Source organism: Callorhinchus milii, unplaced genomic scaffold (genome assembly GCF_018977255.1).
Source record: "Callorhinchus milii isolate IMCB2004 unplaced genomic scaffold, IMCB_Cmil_1.0 Scaffold2, whole genome shotgun sequence".
Lineage (NCBI taxonomy): Eukaryota > Metazoa > Chordata > Chondrichthyes > Chimaeriformes > Callorhinchidae > Callorhinchus > Callorhinchus milii.
This window is the reverse complement of record NW_024704743.1, coordinates 113,007,090-113,030,471: the sequence shown is the minus strand read 5'-3', so window position 1 is coordinate 113,030,471 and position 23,382 is coordinate 113,007,090. Positions and strand designations below refer to the sequence as shown.

At 42.0% G+C, this 23,382-nt stretch overlaps 1 protein-coding gene across 2 annotated transcripts; it reads right to left on the bottom strand.

Annotated features, from left to right (window-relative positions):
- Positions 1-54: 54 nt before the first annotated feature.
- LOC103174568 lies at positions 55-21,502 on the bottom strand. 2 transcript variants are annotated; one of them, XM_042332307.1, is made up of 8 exons: positions 21,119-21,502; positions 11,190-11,324; positions 9,759-9,810; positions 7,901-8,040; positions 4,930-5,080; positions 4,036-4,140; positions 2,736-2,785; positions 55-2,006 (listed from the first exon to the last, which is right to left on the bottom strand). In XM_042332307.1, exons 1-8 carry the CDS (start codon positions 21,429-21,431, stop codon positions 1,873-1,875), a joined length of 1,080 nt encoding a protein of 359 aa, XP_042188241.1. In that variant the 5' UTR covers positions 21,432-21,502; the 3' UTR covers positions 55-1,872. The 2 variants fall into 2 exon arrangements, with proteins under 2 accessions (XP_042188241.1, XP_042188242.1); XM_042332308.1 differs by lacking the exon at positions 4,036-4,140.
- Positions 21,503-23,382: the final 1,880 nt, after the last annotated feature.

Sequence of the window (23,382 nt, the reverse complement as noted above, 5' to 3'; positions counted from 1 at the left end):
GTACAATACTTAAAAGGGAAATCCAGAAGCACATAAAGAAACATACTACATAAGTGAATCAATTGATTTTTATTGTACTATATCTTGCAGTGTGTCATTCTTAATTGTGCCTAAAACAAAGGATCTGTTGTACAAAAGCAAACCAAAGATATGCAGTTTGGAGCAAAAATAATAGGAATGTCAGCACTGTAAATATGGCCATTTGAAAATAATAGTGCCCAATTCCAGAGTTCAATGGAATATCTGATTATTGACACATTTCTGCACCTGTCTTCTGCTTGCGGTGGCTGCTGAGGTACATACATAGGTAAGCTTGGCAAAACAGAGCTTGAATTATTTCACTAATCATTTTCCAGACAATATAAAACAGCGAACCTATCTATAACTATTTTTTCCAAGTGTTCCCCAAATTAGAAAAAATATCAGCAGAGATGTGTGGAACCAGTTAGGTTGACAGATAACTTTTGGGCTGTTCAGCAACTGTTGTATTGTGGCATTTCCGACATATCTGCATTAAATCTTGCAAATTTTCAAGCCTGAGCGTTCAGATTCCCAATGGTTTTATCTATAGATCATTGTTACAGTAAAGGGAAGGCATTGTTACAATATTTGATCTGCTTTTAAATGCATGTATGTATTGAACTGATATTAGTGCAATCACTAAGACTGCTTCAGAGATTTAGATACCAATTAGTTATGCTGTAAATCAATTTTAAAACAAAATTAAATTACCTCCATGTTTTTTGTCAGCAAAACTTATTTGCACTATTCTCTTCCCATACTGCTATGCATTGTTTTGCCTGGCCTTAACTGTTTTTGATGTACCTTCCCAACTGAATAATGCTGCAAGTTTCTCCGTAATGGTTTTCAAAAAGATTACTAAGCCATACTTGCCTTTCTCCAGTTCAACAGATGAATTTAGTTTTGGAAGGATGAAATGCCTGGAGGGAAACTATCAGACAATTCCTCCATTAATGGAGACCTGCCAACAATTTGTACTTGTTTCTGCATATCAGCAATAACAGGCTCACATCCTGAGGATGAGCCCTAATAACATCCTATATCCTGCTCTGAAACATTTTCCCACTGAATTTTGAGCTAACTGCTCTAAAATATTCTATTATTTTGATTGTCATGATATATTCTATCCTCCAGCACCCCTTCAGAGTTTATGTAGTAACTAAAATATTAGGTAAATACTGTCCTATTTCCTCTCTGACATCTGAGGTTTTTGTGTGTACCCACCAGGCCCAGGTACCAAGTCATTTAATTTGGTTTCTTCATAAAATATACTGACATTTACTTGTGTGAAAGATTTCTGAGGCCAGGCAAAATGAATGGATCTGGAATTTGACCACAGTGTTAATCTGTGAAAGGTAACAAAACATCTTTTGTAATTTCCCAGTTCTCTAATCTGTCTTCCCAATTTATTATCTAATAAATTGCATAAATTTAGCCTTTCAGATACTATGAACATAGATAGGATTGTTGCATCCCTCCTACTGTTCCTCTATAATTTCCTATCTTCCTTTTAAACTCGAATATTCTGAGGATTTGGGGAACTGCAGAATTTTCCAATTTAAAGTTTACTGGCACAGAAGCAATATCAACATTGAGAAACCAGAGTGTAATTTTCAGTTCTTAAATGCATTCCAATGAAGACTTTTGACACTTTATTGCACTTCTGTATACATCAATATACATTTAATATTTTTGTAAGGTGCAGGGTAATATGAAATCCTGACCAAACAGCTTAGTTTGGCAAACGTAGTTATATTTTTTGGGTTGAACCAATCCCACATACGATACACGTTCAACAATTTTTTTCAAACGTCAAAACATTTAACAGATAGTTCGACAATTTAAATATCTTCAGTTTTCTGGTCTTTTCTTCAGTTTTTGTAACTTTTCTTGACGTATAGTATCTGCTTCTAAGCCAGATATTTCCCTCAGTCTATGTATGAATGCATATGGTGCCCCATTGATGGAGTCGTGGTAGGCAAATGCTGCATAAACAAAAACGAGTATAAATTAATCAGTTCATTGAGCACAAATTCTGAGAAGACTTGTATAATTTAGCTGCACTGACACTTAGCAGTGTAATTAAGGCAGGAATGGAAAAATATTTGGAAGGTAGTGTTCAAATGGGAGTCTGGTTTCAGTTAATAAATAAAAGATCTGCATATATTCTGAATGACTGAAATCTTGAGAAAGAAAGGATGGGATTAGCAGGCAACTGACAATAATAAGGCTGTAATAATGGGATAATTTAACTATCCCAAGGTTGATAAGGCAAATATTTGTGATCAAGTTAGGAGAAAAGTTTTTAGAATGAAACAGCAAAGGTTAAGAGGGAAAACCTAAAGATATCTTGAAAATACTGAAAGGTTTTGACAGGATAAATAGTGAAAACTTAATCTCAATATGGTATAAACTCAGGCTGACCTACAGCTCTCCAACGCCTTGGGATGTCCTTCCAATGTGAAATGTGCTATATAAATGCAATTTGTTGTTGTTGCCATTCAAAGAATTAAGGGGGAGGGAGCATTGGAAGAAGTTGCTCCTTTTTGGGGTGGGGGGAGAGATGTGGTCTGATTGGTTTTAAGGTTTGGGTGAATTTTTTAGCTGCAAGTTAAAAAATGATAGAAGGTATTAAATACAATTAATGGAGGTCTTAAATTGAAATATCACCACATCATGCATTATATCAATACATCATTTGATGTTTGGCTTACGTTTGTGATGAGGTGATAGTATGGTGTAGAATCCATTATGCATCTTCGGGCTAAGTGAGGAAAATAAACATTGAAATTATGCACAGCTAAAGAGAAAAATTAAATCAGCTAAAACAGTAGTGTCTTGAAATTAATGATTACCATCAATTATATAAACTTTTCAACGAGCAGTAATGAGAAAGTTTATGCACGTTCTCTCAAGTTAAATGAAAAGCTGCTGAGTAACTTCTATGAATTCTATCATTTAATTAATTCTTGAAACAATTTTAAATGTAACCAGTGGACTTTAAAACAACAAATGCATAATTACATTTGTATAGCGCCTTTCACATTGGGAGGACATCCCAAGGCGCTGGACAATCAGTGTTTCAGTCCCGAGCTGGGGGTCAGGATTGGGGAGAGTGGAGGGCAGGGAGGAAACAGTGTGATCAAAGCCATGGTCGAAGAGGAAGGTCTTGAAGGAGGTAAGAGAGGGCCGGGGCGGAGGGCCTGAGGAATGGAGTTGAGTGGCTGAAGGACCACTGCCAATGGTGGGGCGGGCGAGTTGGGGGACGTGAAGCAAGCTGGAGCCTGCTGAGTGGAGGGAGCACGCACGACGGTAGGGGTTAGGAAGTCGCAGAGGTAGGGGGGAGCAAGGCCATGGTGGGCTTTGAAGGTGAGGACCAGGATCTTGAACTGTATCCTCTATGTGATGGGAAGCCAGTAGAGTCGGGCGAGGATGGGGTTGATAGGATCACGGAGCCTGGTGCAGGAGAGGACGCGGGTTGCAGAGTTTTGGATGATCCACAGCCTATGGAGGGAGGAGTTGGAGAGGCCGACAAGCAGGGAGTTTGCATAGTCAAGCTTGGATGTTATGAATGCGTGTATGAGGATCCCAGCGGCCTGTGGTTTAAGACAGTAAAAGTAGATTCATTGTAGACACTTCCCATCCAATGAAAAGAAAATACGCCTTGCCAGTGGAATCCCACTTGGTAATGGTTCTGTGGATTATTCTTCCTCTAAGCTTGCTCCAATTGAGGAATACACATTCTGTTATTTCCTCCAAAAGTCTATTAAATCACCAGAACACAGCTGCCTTTTATAAATGCATTAAATTATTATCAAGCTGAGCTTGGTTAATCCATTCCTTTCAAAGTGTTAAATTTGATCTCTTATTAATGGACCTTTAAATGTTTACCCCCCAACAAGGCAGGGCCTTACATGAGCAACCCCAAGTCTTCTAGCAGAATTTATTTCTAGCAGAAATGTTATTTTTTCTCTTTAAAAGCCATCTAAGGTACTATACTACAATAAATCATACCACAACTTTTCTCCATGAATGTGGAATGGTTCTCTATCGTTATGAGCTGAGGTAGAAGGAAATAAACTTGCTGCCATACAGGTCAAGCCTTCTCCAATCCCAGGTCTGTAATATCAAAGTAGTGATAATTTTATTTTTAAACTTGTACCCCACTAGGTAAAGAAAAATAAATTAACATTCATGTATGCCAGTGGTTCTCAAATCATGGGCCCCACTAATGAAGCAGGAGCCTTGCTGAGGTAAAATGTACACAAACTTCTGAAATGTCATGCCAGTATCAAAGGACCACCAATGTAAATGTAATTTTCCACATTTACCTCAGGGCTCTCTACTTTGTCCACTCTTCTTTTACGTGCTATCTTTGGCAAAATCATTCATATTCACATGATTCTCTCTCATTAGTTAGCTCATGATACCAAACATTACTGCTCCACCAACCCACTTGATTCAAAGTCTGCTCCTCTTCTGTACATAACTTTCTGCTGCAGAATATCAACAAGACTAAAGCCAACTTTATTTCTCGCTGGCATGCCTCTGATTTCATTAGTCCAACCATTTGGGGGACTGTTGGCGAGAACACTGGGAGAAACTGCCTGCTTTCAGATAGTGTCATAGAACCTTTGTGTCCACCTGAATAGGTCGACAACGCCTCAGTTTAACATCTCACCCAACAATGGCACCTCAAAATACAGCTTACCCCAGCATGGCTGGTGCCAGTTTAGCTTATGAGTTTTGACTTGGGGCTTGAACCCACAACCTGAACTCTTCAGTACAAAATACTGTCTTCATTATAAAATAGTGTGTGGAAAGGAAAGGAACACCTAACATACACTCGAAAAAATAGGTTGATGGTAAGAAAAGAAAATTGCTTTTAAAATAGAAACCTTCCCTTACCTCAAAGTCAATGTTTCCGATGTAGCATATGTGGATTCTTTGCTAAATAATCGATGAATATTTTTAGCTTTAAACCCATAAATTCCACGTGGTTGCGTCCTTACTGGTATTCTACCTTTTTCATCGCATCGTTTCAGCTCAGAGGCAAAAACTGCAAACAAAAGAAAAGGTCTTGGTACATTAAATTGGTAAGTATATACACTGTAATTTCTAGATGTTGTTTGGTCAACAAAATAAATCCACCAATCTGAGAAAAATAAACACTCAGCAGTCGTTTTTACATACACACAAACACAAAGAGCCACAGGATAATTTTTAAACTTCACTAACGTACACAAATCACTGCAAGAAGCGAAGTTTATAATACAGCTGACAATCCACATGAATCTGCATTATAAAAATATATACACATGGTAAAGTTGAGCCAAAAGCAAGTCTTTGAGTACCTCAAATTCACGTTAGCTTTATTCGAGCTATGGCAGCATAAACTACTGTATTTGTTCCCGAGCGATAAAATCCCAATGTATAAGCAACCACAAAAGCAGGAAGTGCATGATGACTGGTGTGAATAAAGGTGGAAATTATTTGTTTTCATGTTGCTGATCAAGAGAAACAATTTCACTTTCCAAATTATTTATTGATTTTTGGCAAACTGGTTATTTTTGTAGCTCATTTCTGTGAGGTAGTTTATGTGTTATGTTGCTCAATATCACCATCTCTTGCTATGAGAAACTGTATTTTGAAGTCTGGCACTGTATATAAAATTAAGTGCACAAATAAATATTTAACACATTTTTAGAGATAAATTATAAATAGGTTGAGCATCGTTCATAGAAATTCTCCAGTGTAACTTTTTATAAAGGTTGGGGAAACTGTTCAAAATTGTTAAAAGAATGTGTCCAGTTAAACTAAACAGTACCGTTTAAAATGGAGCAATTTTGTAAAAAAAAGTTATAAATTTATTGAAGTAAATAATTGGACCGTGGCATACCATAAATCTCACTCTCTTCCAGTGGTGCATAAAATGGCACTGACTGAGAACAATACTTTCAAAGCAGGTTCAGCATTTTTGCAGGACAATTCAGGACAGACTCAAGGAAGCATTTTCCTTTACACAGAGGATAATTAATCACTGGTCAGGGTGCTTGACTCTTTTGACAAACAGCCTGATGCTGTAATGGGAAAACAATAGGATAGGTATTCTGGAAGAATGAGATCAAATGGGCTAAGCCACTTGCCCCAAGTAACTTCAACGGAAGAAGGTGAGATTGCACCAACAACTTGCACTTACATAGCACCTTTCATGTAGGATGAACATCTTGAAGCACTTCACAGAGATGATTGGGAGCATCAAGCAGGGAAGAGAGGAAGAAGAATTTAAAGGTGTTAACTGGAGGCCAGAGATAGATTAACTAGAAACGTTTTTTTAAAAAGAGTTTTTTTAAAGCAGGAAGAGCAGGCGTAAGATGAAGGCTTTTTAGGAGAAAGTTCCAGAGAGCCGCTTTGACTAGTGATGGCGAGACAGGGAATGAGGGACAAACAAGAGACCAGAGAGCAGAAACCAGACCAGGCTTATTTGGTCAGCTATTTAGTAGCACAATAATGAAACAAGTGAACTTCACTGACATAAATATACAACTTGTTTTTTGTCCTTGCATCCAAATTTATGTACTGTTAAATAGCAAGAATACCACAAGAGTTATATTCAGACAGAATGTTTTTAATCATCAGTTGTCTGAAAAGCAGAAACCCAGCACCATATTTGAGTATCCAAACCAAACTTGAGATTTCCATATATGTATACAAATTCTGTTTGCAATGGATTGCACACTCTTTCTCTAAAAATAATACAACCTAGGTTTGGCTGTTGGGGTGCTGCTGGAATTTAACCACCAAGAAACGCACAGCTTGCCAATGAAAACACTGTCTGGCAAGTTTCGCATTGCTTGGTCAACTACGGCCGCCCTTTTCGCTATACATATAATGTGTAAAATACTTTGTTCAAATGATCAAAAATAACAAGTTGAACTTTCAAATGACATCTTTCAAATTCGGGAAATGAATCAGGTTGATGCTATACTACCCTCTACTGCCCGAATCCAATGTTGCAGATTGGAAAGCAAACAGATTAGCAACATGAAAGATTAGGGAAATTGTGTGACAAAAGATGAAAATCCCACTTTAGAATTAGTTAGTAAAATAAGAGGATTTGTGACCAAACTGAGTTAACTTTGAGACAGTAATCCAAGACATCTCGACAAGAGGTCACGCTATTTTTGAGACAATGCTATGAACAAATTAGCTGCTGCCTTTGCCTACAATACATAGTCACCGGACTTAATAGTAAAATTTTGTGTAGTACTACGAGATATCTCAATAACTTGATTATGCATTATATCTAATGTAAAGATTATTATAATAAGATTGGTTCATAGGTATGTGGGCTGGCATGCAAGCGGTGTGGAGGGATACACAGTGCAAATACATTATAACCAATTTGTACTACATAGAAGGAATTTATAATAGGGCTGCATCGTAATATTTAATGTTTAACATGGTAGAAAATCTATAACGTCACACAAACTGGAGCTCAGGAGAGAAAATGTGAACAGATACTTCAAAATAAGTCTCTCAGCTAAAGTGCACAAATTGGTCAAATTTAGCAACACCTAACATTATAAATCCTTGCGTTTGATATAGCGCCTTATCGCGTCTTCAAGACGTCTCAAAACGCTTCACAGAATATACTGTAAAGTGTAGTGACTGTGTGTTTTGTGGGCAAAATGCAGCAGCTATTGCGCACAGTGGTATCCCACAAGCAGTCGTGGATTGAGTGACCAAATTACTTATCTTTTGGGGGAATTCTATATAGAACTTTACAAGGATTAGCAAACAAACCTAGATTTTAAAAAACTGGAAAGATGTATTGCAAACAGAATATAATTGGTTTAAATGTTAACTTTGATTTTACCCTTATCTCCACCAAGTATCACACCATTTTTTCTGTTCCAGTCAAATGGAAACCGAGCATCTGAGAGATCTTCAGATAACGTTCGATAAATACATTCATCCTTAGAGCTTTGCCTTCTCCATTCTTGCTCTTCTTTCAAACTGGAAAATGAAGCAAACACCTGTTTTATTAACACAAATGTTAATTACCTGGCATAGGAGGGGATGGCACTTTGTGTTTGGAGGAAGTTTTCATATTTGATGAATGAATAACTTAATTATGGGTAATCTTTACTATTTTTTCCCTTCTCAAAATCCTCCACATTGCACTACCAATGTAGTATCTTCCTCAAGATAGAAGGAAAGTATGAAAACATCAAAATTCCAGTGGTCAAGAGTGACCAATGAAAGGCGGGTGTTTGAAGGCACGGTTGAAGAGGAGGGTCTTGAGATGGGTCTTGAAGGAGGCAAGGGAGGGGGCGAGGAGAAGGGACTGTGGGATGGAGTTCCAGAGGGTAGGGGCAGAGTGGCAGAAGGCCCGGCCACCAATGGCTGGAGCCCGCTGATGGGAGGGGGCAGACAGATTGGTAGGGGGTTAGGAGGTTGCAGAGGTAGGGGGGAGCAAGGGCTTTGAAGGTGATCTTGAACTGTGTCCTCTGTGTGATGGGAAGCCAGTGGATTCGGGCGAGGATGGGGGAGCCTGGTGCGGGAGAGGATACAGGCTGCAGAGTTCTGGATGATTTGCAACCTATGGTGGGAGGAGTTGGGGAGGCTGACAAGCAGTGAATTTGCTTAGGATGTTATGAAATGCAGGTATGAGGGTTTTGGCAGCCTGCAATGTGAGACAGTGGCGGAGCCGGGCGATGTTGCGGAGGTATGGAAGGCAGAGGCGGGACATGGCACGGATATGGAGTAGAAAGGATAGTTGAGGCTCGAACAAGACGTCAAGGATCTGGACTGGCTTAGTAAAGTGGAGTGTGCATCCTTTGGATGGTGATGCTATCAATGCCTGAGGTGTGGATGTCCTGACTGGAGCCAATCAAGAGAACCTCGTTCTTGTTGACGTTCATCTGTAGAAAGTTGGCTCTCATCCAGGACTTGATGTCTGACAGACATTCTGTCAGAACATCAGTGGTCCTGTAGTCAAGGATGGAGGCAGAGAGGTAGAATCGTGTGTCATCCGCATTCGTTTGGAAATTGACCCCATGTCTGCAGATGATGGACTGAGGAACTCCGCATGAGACGGTGCGGGGGCTAGAGAAGGAGTTGTCTGTGGAGATGAAGTGGAGAGCATGTGAGAGATAGGATCTGATCATTCACGGACAGAACCATGAAGGTTGAGGTGAGAGAGGAGATGGAGGAGGATAAAGTGGTTAGCGGTATCGAAGGCAACAGAGAGGTCAAGGAGGACGAGGAGGCAGAGGAAGTTTTGGTCACAGATGGACAAAATGTAATTTGTCATTTTGACCAAACTGTTTCTGTGCTGTGGGCGGCACGGAAACCCGATTTGTGAAGGGAGAGGAAGGAGTTATCAGTTGTATATAAATTATTAATATAAGTTGCATAAAAATAACTTGAAAACTGGAGGTTTGTGTGAAATAAAAGGGCTTGAAAAAAGCTTGTATACATTGACAGCACAGATCTATTTATAATATTTGGCACTACACGGCAAATCTGATGAATTCACTTCTTTCAATGTTGTGGTACTAAATAGAAGAAATGCACAAGCATCCATTTTACCATTTATAGATTGTTGCAAACCTTCTCCCCCACATAGTTAAGTAGATTGTCACCATGTCCCTAATAAACATCACACTTAGATGTTGAATGCGTTGTTCAGTTAAAAAGGTACTTTGAAATGTTTCCATTGTAATACTTACCCTCTTACAAAACATGAAGAGTCTGCCAACTTCATCTCTGTCACTTGTGACTCTATATAAAAAAAGGTATAACATGCTCTAATTTTTTTCCTGATAGTTTCATAGTTAGTACAATTACCACCATTCGGCTGAATAGTGTTCTACTCAAATATATTCTATAGTACTGGTGTGAACAAAGGGTTCACTTTGTGTTTTTTAAAGTTCACACGATTCGGAGAGCAAAAGAAAGAAGCCTTCAACAGGAGACTGTGTGTTTTAGTTAATTTATTCCTATCAAGCAAAGAAAATCATTAAAATGTAGGTGTGTAGATCAAAGTTGGCAGTAACGTGCCATTTGATCACCCAAGAACCAATTATTGCCATACTGTGCAATCCCACTGATCATTTTGGGACTGGGTACACTGGAAAATAATGATTTGAGATTGGAGACAATCTACTCATATAAATATGCCAGTTGAATTTCTTTAGTTTCTAAAAATCCTTAATTCAGGGAAGCATCTTCACAAGACCACAAACAAGGTGCAAATGAAGAAGGCCCTTTGGTCCATTTGATCCCATTTTTCCAGAATACCCACCTATTGTTCTCCCATTATATTATCAAGCTTTTTCTTAAATTATGAGTTCCGCATTCCACTTATTTCCATTTCTGTGCTAATAAATAGAAGGAATGCACAAACATCCATTTTACCACTGATGGATTGTAACAAAACTTCTATTATATTAACGGAACAGCTTTATCTCTTTACACATGCAAAAGTCCAGTTTTACTTGATAAACTTAAAGCAAATAATAACTGTGACTTTCATATGAAGAAAATGTCACTAAAAGTGAGAGTACAAAAAAATACAAATTGAGCAGGACCTAAGTACTAAGAGAAAATACGGTATATTTTGACAAATATGTAGCAATCATTATCAGGCATATCCAAAAGTGGAGAGAAAAGGCATCCTGGAGCACAAAGGGCATTGAAGATTCTCGTTACACCAAGCTGGTCAGCAGGTGATGCAGATGTTCAAAATGGAACATTTCCAGTCCTCTTGCAGTAGGTTCCCCTTTACAGCAACGCTTGACACATTCTTAGGACTACAACTAGCATTTGTTTTCACAGAAACAAATTAGGTGTATTGACTCAAGTTGCATTACACAATAAGGAGATTGAGGTTCAAATCCTAGCATTGACTAATAATTAGATCCAGGCGTCCCAGGCTTATAAGTCGTTAAGCTAATAGAAGAGCATAATCAAAATAAATAAGTCACTTGTGATTTAAATTCCAATTTTATTTCATCACTCCCACCAGTTGACTAGAAATTAGTATTGGTGAAGGCCATAAAATGGGCAGAACTAAATGTTCGGTGAGCTCCGTGTCATCCTTGTCAGGAGGTAGGAAAAAAAGAGTGAAATATGGAGGAAAACTGACAGGACAGTCTCACCCTGTGGAAGTTCGCCTATCGGCCAATCACAGAGCAGCATTGATGGCAGCCGTGAAACAGCCTTTGACCCAGAGAATCTCACCCTCCCACCAAGTGAGGGAGGAAGTGGGGTGGCCGGAGACAGCGGTGGAAGACCTAAACAGTGGGGGAAAAAATAAAATATAAAGTTAAAAAACAATCACATCAGGTGTCCGTACACATGTCTAAAACACGAATCCCTCATACTTATAAAAATAAAATGTGGACATTATTAGATGTGTTAAAATTATTGATCAAACTAAAAGGAACAGTCCACGTGTGTTACTCAAAATTTTAGGAATTCCAATGGATTTCTTGTAACTTCCAGTTTTAAATCTAAATATATATTGGCATTAGTACTGTGTTACCTCTTTCCCAATGCACATTTTCAAGAATTGGCCTCATTGCTTTCACTCATATTGTATATACACTAAAATTGTGACATTTGAAATTTTCTCATTTCATTCCCCATACAGGGCATATCACTAGTGATCAAGTAAGATAAAAGTTCCCTCTCCATAAAATTATACAGAATTATACAGCACAGAAACAGGCCATTCAGTCCAACTAGTTTATGCTTTTAGCCAATGTTTATGCACAAGAGTCTACCCCTCCTATTCTTTATTCCCTTCTCCCTCATGGATGCATCAAGCTGGGGTCACTCTTTTCTTAACCCAGAATAATAAGTCTGTATAGGCCCTCCCATTGCACTGAAGGCAGATAGCTGTTGAATAGCTGCTGAGGAAACTCTGAGGCTTGGGACAATAACTGCTGGTAGGGGTTCGCTGGAGTCCAGGTTTGTGAACACATATAACCAGGGCTTGGTGTCCTCGGTTGGTATGTAGAGAGGTAAGCAGTTGCTGATCAAGCTCCTCATCTATGACTGGTAGAATCGTCGCTCAATGGAAAGGAATATGTGTCCGAGCTGAGGGCAGAAGAAAGTAGCAATGTGCTGGTCACCAGGAAGCTCACAGGGAATTCCTGTTACCCGCTATCCACTAGGGCTCATGCGTAGGCAGCATATATATTTGGAACTCTCAGTCTGGTTTGGATACTCTTAAGCATAACAGTGGTTTCTGCTGACCAAAAACCCCATACACTATTTAAGGAATATCCCACCATGCAGTCAGTGTTTATGGTGAAAGGCACTGTGCTTTGAGAGTTGGCAGTGGATTAAATTTCATGACAGATACATTGAGAAAGGAGGAAAAGCATAGTTAACCCAAATTATATTAATAATTTTAATTAGAAAGCGAAAGAAATTCATTGAACTTTGATGTATATTCTATTAATTTAATGACTGATTGGATAGCAAACCTGAAGTATTCCTTCGGTGTACTTTAGTGTCTTTAATAAATACTGTACATTTTATACTAAAGATAAGTTTCAGGGAATTCCACCCCACCAACTATAGGTTGACTTTATCATGTCAGTAAGAAGCATAGTAAACTAACAGACAAGCTAAGCAAAAGTCTAAACATTTATTTTGGGAGATTGCAGAATGTTAAGTCTACTCTATGGAGCTCGCTCAGCATTTGTTCCATGTTTTGGGAGACAGGGAAAGAGGTATTGAACCTGAAGCAGTGAATCCTTTTATAACTGTAAAGGGAGTTAATAGACCCAATACATTTGTGAGCAAAATTGTGGAGTTTGGCTGAAATTGTGTTTCAATTTAGGTTTAGCTGGCCAAATTGAAATAACTTCAAGAATCCCTGAACTATATAAACAATATGTATATTTTCCCCAGCACAGCCCAGCCCGCCCCACCATCGGCGGCTGGATCTTCAGCTTCTCTGCCCCCGCCCTTTGAAACTCCATCCCCCAGTCCCTTTGTCTTGCTCCCTCCCTCGCCTCCTTCAAAGTACGTCACAAGACTCTCCTCTTTAACCATGCACTTAGCCATCCTCCTACACTTACCCTCCCTTCTCTCCACCACCCCGATCCCAACCCTCTGGTCAGGTCCCTGAATGTCCAGCGCCTTGGGACATCCTCCCGACGTGAAAGGCATTTTAATTAATTAAATAATTTGCTGCTGTTGTTTCAGGAAGGGGAAAACTTCAGGTAAGTTTATCCAGAACCCCCTAGTTTCAAAGTTTGTGTATATTGGGTCAGTATAGGCTTATCTGTGATACCCAGAGACCACATAACCTGGCAAACTCACTGTTTAGAGCTAACATATTCACTTGGGTGAGGTGCCAAAACAGCACCAATGGAACTACATCAGTGAAAGTAAAAAGTGTTTAAATATTTTTAGGAGAGGAGAAAAATTTGCAAACATAATATTCTAAGCTCTGAGGGAAAATACCAGTGTTGGATCAACTTTTATAATGGTATGCTTTTATAGATTTATGAAATGCTAAATATTATGTTTTTTTCAATGAAAAAATATTACAGGCTAAGTAATAAAATCTATGCTGATTATTTTTACACAGCAACATCTTGATGTCATGATCAATAACCCACTTTTATTCAGATGTAAATTTTTTTCATAGAAATATTTTTGTTTCTACCCAAAGTCCTAACAGCTAAAACTGGTTTTAAGAAAATCTAATTTCAAAGAAGCAACACAGACAAGGATAATTTGTGAAAGTATCCTGTAAAGGCATGACACTATCTAAAAGATCTGGGCTTTTATTTTAACAAATCCCATCATTTCCAGTAATTGTTCTCCTCTCTCCCCTTACCACCAGCAATTTTGCCTATTTGTCACAGTCACCTTAAAACTTGTATTCCATGATTTGTTGCCTCTAAAACATTTAAAATAATCTCAATTCTCAGATGTTACAAGATTCCTTTCAGGAATAAGGATGAGGCATCTCATCTCTGAATCCTTTTTCCAATAGTGAGGAAGCAAGTATTTAGTTCTGACATAATCTGAGCATAAAGAATTAAAACATTTGTCAAAGTTGTCTGCATGCATGCATGGAAACAAGGGTCGCTCTTCAATTTCCATTGTACATAATGATCTGAAAGTGAGGAACTACAATGAAAAGCGAAAGATTGGAGTATTGAGAGCAGTAGGGAGATGTAGTTCTAGACTCAATGTTATCACGCATGTGGGATTCCTGACCTCCCCACTCCCGCCATTACACCCGCTAAATGAAGGCTTACAGAAAATCTACCATTGCCAGATTGTACCCACCTGCAGAAACTCTACGAGTAAGGCCTGGGGAGACTTGTGCTACAAATTCTCTCTCCCTGTGGGGATGCACAAAAGGCCAAAATCAAGAACCTGTGTCCTACCATAATGCAGAGCAGTGCATTGGTTCATCCTTGGATCAAGAAGCATGTAACATATTCTCCAGATCACACAGGTGATCAATACAATAACATGAATTCATAATAGTAACATACTAACGGTTTCAGGCAGGAGTAGACATTGATCCATCTATCTGACATACTCGCCAAAAAAAATTAATGACACATGTATGACTTCATCTAATCACCCTGAAATATTTTAATTTCTAGAAATTCCTTTTTTGAAACCTTGTATAGTTCATTGTGCTTACAGCTTGTTCCACTTGCTGATCAACCTTTTACAAAAAACAAAAAATCGCCCACATTTCCAATCTGTTTTTGCTGTCATGGTTTTAAAGTTAGTTACATAGGGGGCTGGCATCCAACATTTAGTCTGTTGCTCCTAGTTTTCCCCCATTGGCTGTAAATAATTTTATTTCCCATCTCTACTGAGCACTGTTGTCATAATATTCCAGTATGCCCATCAATATCAACTGATCCCAACAGCAGAGTAGTCACATGGTGTACCATTTATTGCTTTCAGGGTGCAAAATTAATCATCCTTGCATTTGATATAGTGCCTATCACATTGTCGAGACATCTCAAAGTGCTTCATGTATAAGCTGTGAAGTGGTTTGACTGTATATTTTGTGGCAGCCAGTTGCGCATAACAATGTCCCACAAATAGCCATGTTTGTGACCAATTTTATTTGGGGGATTTGTTGGCCAGGAGACAGGGGAAACTCCCTTCTTTTTCGAATAATGTCATGGGATCTTTAATGTCCACCTAAACAGGCAGATGGTTTAATGCCTCATCCAAAGGATGCACCTTCATCCGATGTGCACCCCAGTAATGAATTGGAGTGTCAGTTTAATAATAATAATAATCCTTGCATTTGATATAGTGCTTTTCATGTCTTCCAGAAGTCTCAAAGCGCTTCACAGAATATACTGTAAAGTGAATTGACTGCACGTTTTGTGGGCGAAATGCAGCAGTCAAATTGGGCCCAGCAGTGTCCCACAAATTGTCGTGGATTGAAGTAACCAATTTATTATTGGGTTGTTTTTTCTTGAGAGATCACTATTAGGCATGTGGATTGAGGAAACTTACCCAAGGTTTCACCCTGCCGGGAATCGAACCCAGGTCTCTCGCTTGAGAGGCGAGTTCTCTAACCACTGAGCTACAGGACTCCATAGTTTAGACTATGTGTTTCAAAGTCCCAACATTGAGATTGAACCCATAACCTTCTGACTCAAAGGTGAGAGAGCTACCACTGAGTCAGCTTGCCATGCGTACTTACAGAGGGTCAGTTATTTTACATGAGCCCCAAAATGTACAGCACAAATTTTGGAAAGCATCAAAAAGTGAGAAGGAAAACTTTAGTAAAACAATTGCATGCTGATTAGGATAACAACAATTTGAATCAATATTGCATATTCACATCAAATCATTCACTTAAAACATTTGCAAAAAAGTAAAATTAATTAGAAACTAAGTGAATGTTATTTATAATGATAATAATCCTTGCTTTGATATGTTCAGGTGGATATTAAAGATCCCATGGCACTATTCGAAAAGAAAAGGGAGTTTCGCCCAGTGTCCTGCCCAACAATCTCCAAATAAAATTGTTCATTCACTTCATGGCTGTTTGCTATGTGCAAATTGGCTGCCGCATTCACCCACAAAACACACAGTCACTTCATTTTACAGTATACCCTGTGAAGTTCTTTAGGCTATCCTCCCAACATGGAAGGCACCATACCAAATATAAGGATTATTATTAATTATTATTATTAAATGAGATTTCTACACGTGCTGAGCACACATTATGTTAATAATGGTTGAGCGTAGAAGGGGGAGAGGCTGTAGGTTCAAAGATGCTCGATACACATCTGGTGGTGAACTATGATGCCGGTTTTACTCCATCTGTTCTTGAGCGCCCGGGTTTGGGATTTAAGGGAGTGGCTGTAGCTGTTCTACCAGGTCTGAAAACGTGTATCTACAGTGCCAAGTATCAACTATTAAATATTGACCAGATTAGCAAGCAATATATCAGTTATTCTTCCCTAACAGTAATTAACATATAGCAAGATGTATCTCTATTTTTGTACAATTCCCATATTAGGCTTGATGACGCGCAAAAGATAAACACAATTCTTTGCATTCCCTCATTATAAATTGTTTGGAAATGGGAACAAAAACAAAGTTGTCTGTCAATAACAAATAGAAAAACAATCGAAGTGACAATGCAAACAAAACGGAGCAAGCAGACCAAATACAAAATAATTTAAATTGATAGAGAGCTTGAACTGACAAGTCATAGGTATATAGTTATATGGATTAATGAAAGGACTGGAGAAGGAGAATAGGCAATGGAAATATATTATTGGTGGAGAATTTGCTGAAACCATCAATCAGTACAGCAGCAGTATACATAGTAAATAAAATCCCACCATTTCTCATCAACATACTGCTGTAGAGACATCCAGCAACAAGAGTGGACACAACAGAATGAAACTCAATTCATACCGAGAATTAAGCATTCAAGAAAAAAAAGAGGCTACAAAAACTGGAACATATGTTTACACTGAGGAAAAATGCAGAGGTATCTTATTGAATGTTTCAAGATTCTAATTAGTACATTGAAGCCAAATAATATACTTGATAAAACCTCTTCCAAAAGTCCTAAATATTTCTAGAGAAGATAAATATTGAGTCCTGAATATGTCTATGTCCTAAACTCTCACAAACAAAGATTTGTTAATATGTATCCACATATTTGTTCATGTGTGTCAGTTTTGCTCAGTTAGCTATACTTTCATTTTTGGAACAGAATGTGAATGGTTAAAGCCCACATCAAAGGTGAAGATACTCAACTGGAAGAGGGCTAATTTCTGTGAGTTAAAAAGGGACATAGCCAAGGTGAACCGGAAGGAAAGATTGGCAGGTAAAACAGCTAACGAGCAACGGGAAACTTTCAAGGAGAAGATACAAACCTGCTAAGAGTTTTTCAATGAAGTAACGGAGAGGGTGGATGAAGGTAGTGCAGTTGATGTAGTTTATATGGATTTTGAAAAGGCGTTTGATAAAATGACACATAAGAGACTTGTAAGCAAAATACAAGCCCACGGTATTAAAGGGACAGTGGCAGCATGGATACAAAACTGGCTGGGAGACAGAAAGTAGAGTGGTGGTGAACGGCTGTTTTTCTGACTGGAGGGAAATGTGTAATGGTGCTCCCCCCCAGGGGTTGGTATTGGGACCACTGCTGTTCTTGATCTATATAAATGACCTGGACTTGGGGATAGGGAGTACAATTTCCAAGTTTGCAGATGATACTAAGCTAGGAAAAGTAGTAAACAGTGAGGTGGATAGTAGCAGACTGCAAGGGGACATAAAGACTGGTAAAATGGGCAGACATGTGGCAGATTAAGTTAATGTGGAGAAATGCGAAGTGATATATTTTGGGAGGAAGAATGAGGTGAGGCAATATAAACTAGATGGTACAATCTTAAAGGGGGTGAAGGAACAGAGAGACCTGGGGGGGGGGGGGGGGTTCATACAGGTAAATATTTGAAGGTGGCAGGACAGGTAGATAAAGCTGTTAAAAAGCATACAGGATGCTAGGCTTTATAAATAGGGGCACAGAATGCAGGTCAGGAAGTTATGATGAACATTTACAAAAAACACTGGTTAGGTCTCAGCTAGAATATTGTGTTCAGTTCTGGGCTTCACACTTAGGACTGATGTCAAGGCATTGGAGAGGGTGCAAGTGAGATTTACCAGGATGTTACAAGGAATGAGGGACTTCAGTTATGAGGAGAGGCTAGAGAAGCAAGGATTAGAGGAATCTAAATAGAAGTTTTCAAAGTTATGAGGGGATTCGATAGGGTGAACAAGGAGAAACTATTTCCGCTGACAGGTGGGTCGGTAACCCAAGAGCATCCATTTAAAATAGTTGTTAAAAGAAACAGAGGGGAGGGTGAGGAGAAATGTTTTCACACAGCCAATTGTTCAGATCTGGAATGCATTGCCTGAAAGGGTGGTGGAAGCCGATTCGATAACAACAACAACAAGATTACATTTGTGTAGCACCTTTCATGTCGGGAGGACGTCCCAAGGCGCTGGACAGTGTGCAGCATTTCAGACCCGAGCTGGGGTCAGGGAGGTAGAAGGGAGGGGAGGGGAAGGTGGGTGATCAATGACATGGTCGAAGAGGAGGGTCTTGAGGCAGGACTTGAAGGAGGCGAAGGAGGGGGCGAGGCGGAGTAATTGGGGGATGGAATTCCAGAGTTTGGGGGCAGAGTGGCTGAAGGCTCTCCCGCCAATGGTGGGGCGGGTGGGTCGGGGGATGTGGAGCAGGCTGAGCGGAGGGAGCGGGCGGGTTGGTAGGAGGTCGCAGAGGTAGGGTGGGGCGAGGCCATGGAGGGCTTTGCAGATAACAACTTTTAAGAAAAGTAGATAATTATTTGTGGAGGAGAGAGCAGGGGAATGGGATTGATTTGCATAGCTCTTTTGAAAGAGCCGGCACAGACACGATGGGCCGAATGGTCTCCCCTGTGCAGTAAAATTCTATGATCCTATGATGATCAGGCTTGAGTTCATGGTTAAGGCTGATACTCCAGTGCAACACTGGGGTTGGTGTCATCTTTCAGGACAAGACATTAAACCAACAACCTCCCTGTATTTTAGGTTGGGCTTAAAGAACCTTGGTATTATTTGAAAAGAAAAGCAAGTTTCTCTTAGTGTTTTATCTAGTATCCTTCAGATTAATTTGTTATTCTCCTTATTGCTCTTTATGGGGCTTTGCTCATGCAAATATCTAACACATTTGCCTACAAAAACAACAATGATCTGTGAAGCACTCTTAACACATTCTGGATGAAAAGGTAAACAAAAATGCATGTTCTTTTTTCCTTAAAAATAGATGTATAAAATGGATTGAGAAATTGTATCATTTTGATGGTTTAATATATCCTTAGTATTCAATTGTTTCAACAGTAAACATAAATGTTAGAAAAGTAGATATTACCCTATTGAGTTTTGCAAATCAAAGCAAGTGTTCTGTGACTAAACAAAATGCAATTTGATACTTCTAAGCTATCACATGGCAAGATACTTTCAAAATTGATACAACTTCTGTTATTTAGCTAATCTTAGCCATAACTGCAGTAGGAGCACAGGAACTGGCTCCACTGTCCCTGTTAGGAAGGGTAGGAATCAGTCAGCTGAGTGATTCCAGCGAAAATCAACATCCAGTGGCTCCAACTGGAAGATTCCTGTGAGTGCGGGTCACATCTCACACAGCACAATTCCGCTGTAATGTCTCCAACGAGTGAAATAATCCATGCTCACGAAGGTAGAAAAAAACACTTAACGGGAAAACAGCAGCGTAAGTAACGCAGGGATGGTAAAAGTGCCTGGGGAAATAAAATGAGCCTGACATCTGTCATGCCGTCCTGAAAAAACTTTACCCCAATCCCAACATCTACAAGGGAGTGAGTTTAAGCACTTTTTGACCTCACTGGTTAAGTTTCATCAGTATGCATACTGATGAAACTGCACACTCGTAAAAGTAATAGTAACGCAGGTTAATAAGGCCATAAAAAAAGGCAAACCAAGCATTAGGGTTAATTTCTGGAGAAATAGAAATGAAAAGCAAGGAAGTTATGGTAAACTTCTACAGAACCTTGGTTAGACCACACTTAGAATATTATGTGCAGCTCTGGTCCCCATATTATAGAAGGGAAGTAGAGGCACTGGAGAGGGTGCAAAGGAGATTCACAAAGATGATCCCAGAACTGAAAGGTTATACCTATCAGGAAAGACTGAACATACTTGGACTCTTTTCTCTTGAAAAGAGGGTAAGAGGTGACCTGACAGAAGTCTTTAAAATGATGAAAGGTTTTGACAGGGTAGACCTGGGGAAGATGTTTCCACTTGTGGGGAAGACCAAAACCAGGGGCCATCAATATAAAATAGTCACAAATAGAACCAAATAGGGAAGTTAGAAGAAATGTCTTCACACAGAGAGTAGTGGGAATGTGGGACAATGCTACCGCAAGGAGTTGTTGAGACAAATAGCATAGATGTATTTCAGGGAAAGCTCGATAGGTACATGAGGGAGAAAGGAATAGAAGGTTGTACTTGAAGGCTCAGTTGAGGAAGGGCAGGAGGAGGCTCACGTGGAGCATAAACACCGGCACAGTCCAGTTGGGCCGAATGGTTTGTTTCTGTGCTGTATATTCTAAAGTATTCTAATAGTCTTCAACGGAATAGGGTAAAATAAACGTGTGTGTGTGTGTCGCGGGGGGGGGGGGGGGGCAGAAGAAGAGGGTATAAGGAAGGAACGGCGGTATATAATAATAATCCATGCACTTGATATAGCTCCTCATCACGTCGCCGGGGGGGGGGGGGGGGGGGGGGTCTCAAAGCGCTTCACAGGACAACATCCCGTGAAGTGCGGTGAAGACCGTGGATTTCGTGGGCCAACTCCGGTAACATCAATAATAACAATGACGATAATGCCGCCGAGGTGAGTGCGATAGGAGTGAACTCCTCCCGCAGCGTTTTCGTCCCGTCCCCCCGCCCCCCCCAAAAAAAAGCAACAGCTCCGCACTGGCAGCACCAGCCACCGGGAGTCCCGTTTCGGAGGGTCCATTTTGAGCCCTACCTCGGCGAGTGCTGTTCCAGTCTGTGCACCTCCTCCGGTGTGTGCGCTCCGCCGGCTCTCTCCCGCACTGATCCGCTCCGGAGTCTGGCCGGAGACTGAAGTCCAGCTTCAGGTTTAAGGTCCGAATTTGAGCTTGAGCCTGAGCTCGGGCCTGGGCCAGGCTGCGAGGGTACCGACGCGGCTCGGCCCCCGATCTGGAGCACAAGGCGGCAAAGGTCGGCGGCTCCCGGGCGCTGAGAGGCAGCGGCGCCTTCGGGGGGCTGGTGGCCCGGGGGGTGGTGGTGGTCGCCGTCGTCATCATCATCATCATCATCGTGATGATCGGTGCGGAACCACCACATCTAACGGCCTCATTTAGTGATGTGTATAACCCCAAAACAAGAGAGAGAGGGAGAGGGACGGGGGAGGGGGGAGGGGTGGGGGGGGGGGGTCCTCTCTGGGCCGGTGTCTGTCTGTCTCCCTCACACTCGCTCGCTCTCACTCCCTCACACACGGACGTCCATTGTCGCCGGGCGGCGCGGGCGGGAGGGCGGGGCCGGGCGGGGCGCGAGCCTCTCGCCGTTGACCATCATGCTCCGCGGCGGCACCTGTAATAACGGCCGCTCAGCGCCTCACGCTCGTCTCTTAGCAACGGCTCTAACAGGGAGCGCTGAGCCCGGACTCCACCGCGCACAGCCGTCACTGCCGCCCTCTGTGCGCACCGGGCGGGGTGTTGTGCTGACGTTAGTGTCGACTGAATAATCCCGTATTATATCTGCACAGTGTTTCACGCGGATATTTAATGACAGTGATAATCCTTTTGCGTTTGAACAGGTCCCCGATTAACACGCGGAATCTTACGGCCCAGGAGGAGGCCCTGTGCCGACTCTGTGAAGAGCAACCGACCACTCCCCCCCCCCCGACACTCCCCCCGCTCTGACCCCCACCACTCCCGCTCCCCCCCCCCGCTCTGACCCCCACCACTCCCGCTCCCCCCCCACCGCTCTGACCCCCACCACTCCCGCTCCCCCCGCTCTGACCCCCACCGCTCCCGCTCCCCCGTTCTGACCCCCACCACTCCCACTCCCCCCGCTCTGACCCCCACCACTCCCGCTCCCCCCGCTCTGACCCCCACCGCCCCCCGCTCTGACCGCTCCCGCTCCCCCGTTCTGACCCACCGCTCCCACCGCTCTGACCCCCACCGCTCCCGCTCCCCCCGCTCTGACCCCCACCGCTCCCGCTCCCCCGTTCTGACCCCCACCACTCCCACTCCCCCCCGTTCTGACCCCCACCACTCCCACTCCCCCGCTCTGACCCCCACCGCTCCCGCTCCCCCCCGCTCTGACCCCCACCACTCCCGCTCCCCCCGCTCTGACCCCCACCGCTCCCGCTCCCCCCGCTCTGACCCCCACCGCTCCCGCTCCCCGCTCTGACCCCCACCGCTCCCGCTCCCCCCGCTCTGACCCCCACCACTCCCACTCCCCCGCTCTGACCCCAACCGCACCCCCGCTCTGACCCCCACCACTCCCACTCCCCCGCTCTGACCCCAACCGCACCCCCGCTCTGACCCCCACCAGCCCACTCCCCCGCTCTGACCCCAACCAGCCCCACTCTGATCCCAACCAGCCCCACTCCCACTCTCTGACCCCAACCACTCCCGCTCTGATCCCAACCAGCCCCACTCCCCCACTCTGACCCCAACCACCCCCCGCTCTGACCCCAACCAGCCCCACTCCCCCGCTCTGACCCCAACCAGCCCCACTCCCCCGCTCTGATCCCAACCAGCCCCACTCTGATCCCAACCAGCCCCACTCCCCCACTCTGACCCCAACCACTCCCCCGCTCTTACCCCAACCACTCCCACTCCCCCGCTCTTACCCCAACCAGCCCCACTCCCCTGCTCTTACCCCAACTAGTGCCACTCCCCTGCTCTTACCCCATAGGCCTGCAAAATGTTTCCTTTTCAAGTACCTATCCAATTCCCTTTTGAAACCTACTATTGAATCTGTTTCCACCACTCTTTCAGGCAGTACATTCCAGACCGCAACAACTCTATGGGTAAAAAAAATTCTCGTCCACCCTTTGGTTCTTTTGCCAATTATCTTGAATCTGTACCCCCCTAGTTACCGACCCACCCGCCAGTGGAAACAGTTTCTCCTGATCACTCCCTGACTCTACCCTATATGTTCCACTATTCCATGTAGAAAAGTACTTTATAAATACAAGTTGTGGTTGTTGTTGTGATCTGTTACTCTGTTAAGTTGTAGCTCAGCTGTTAAATCACT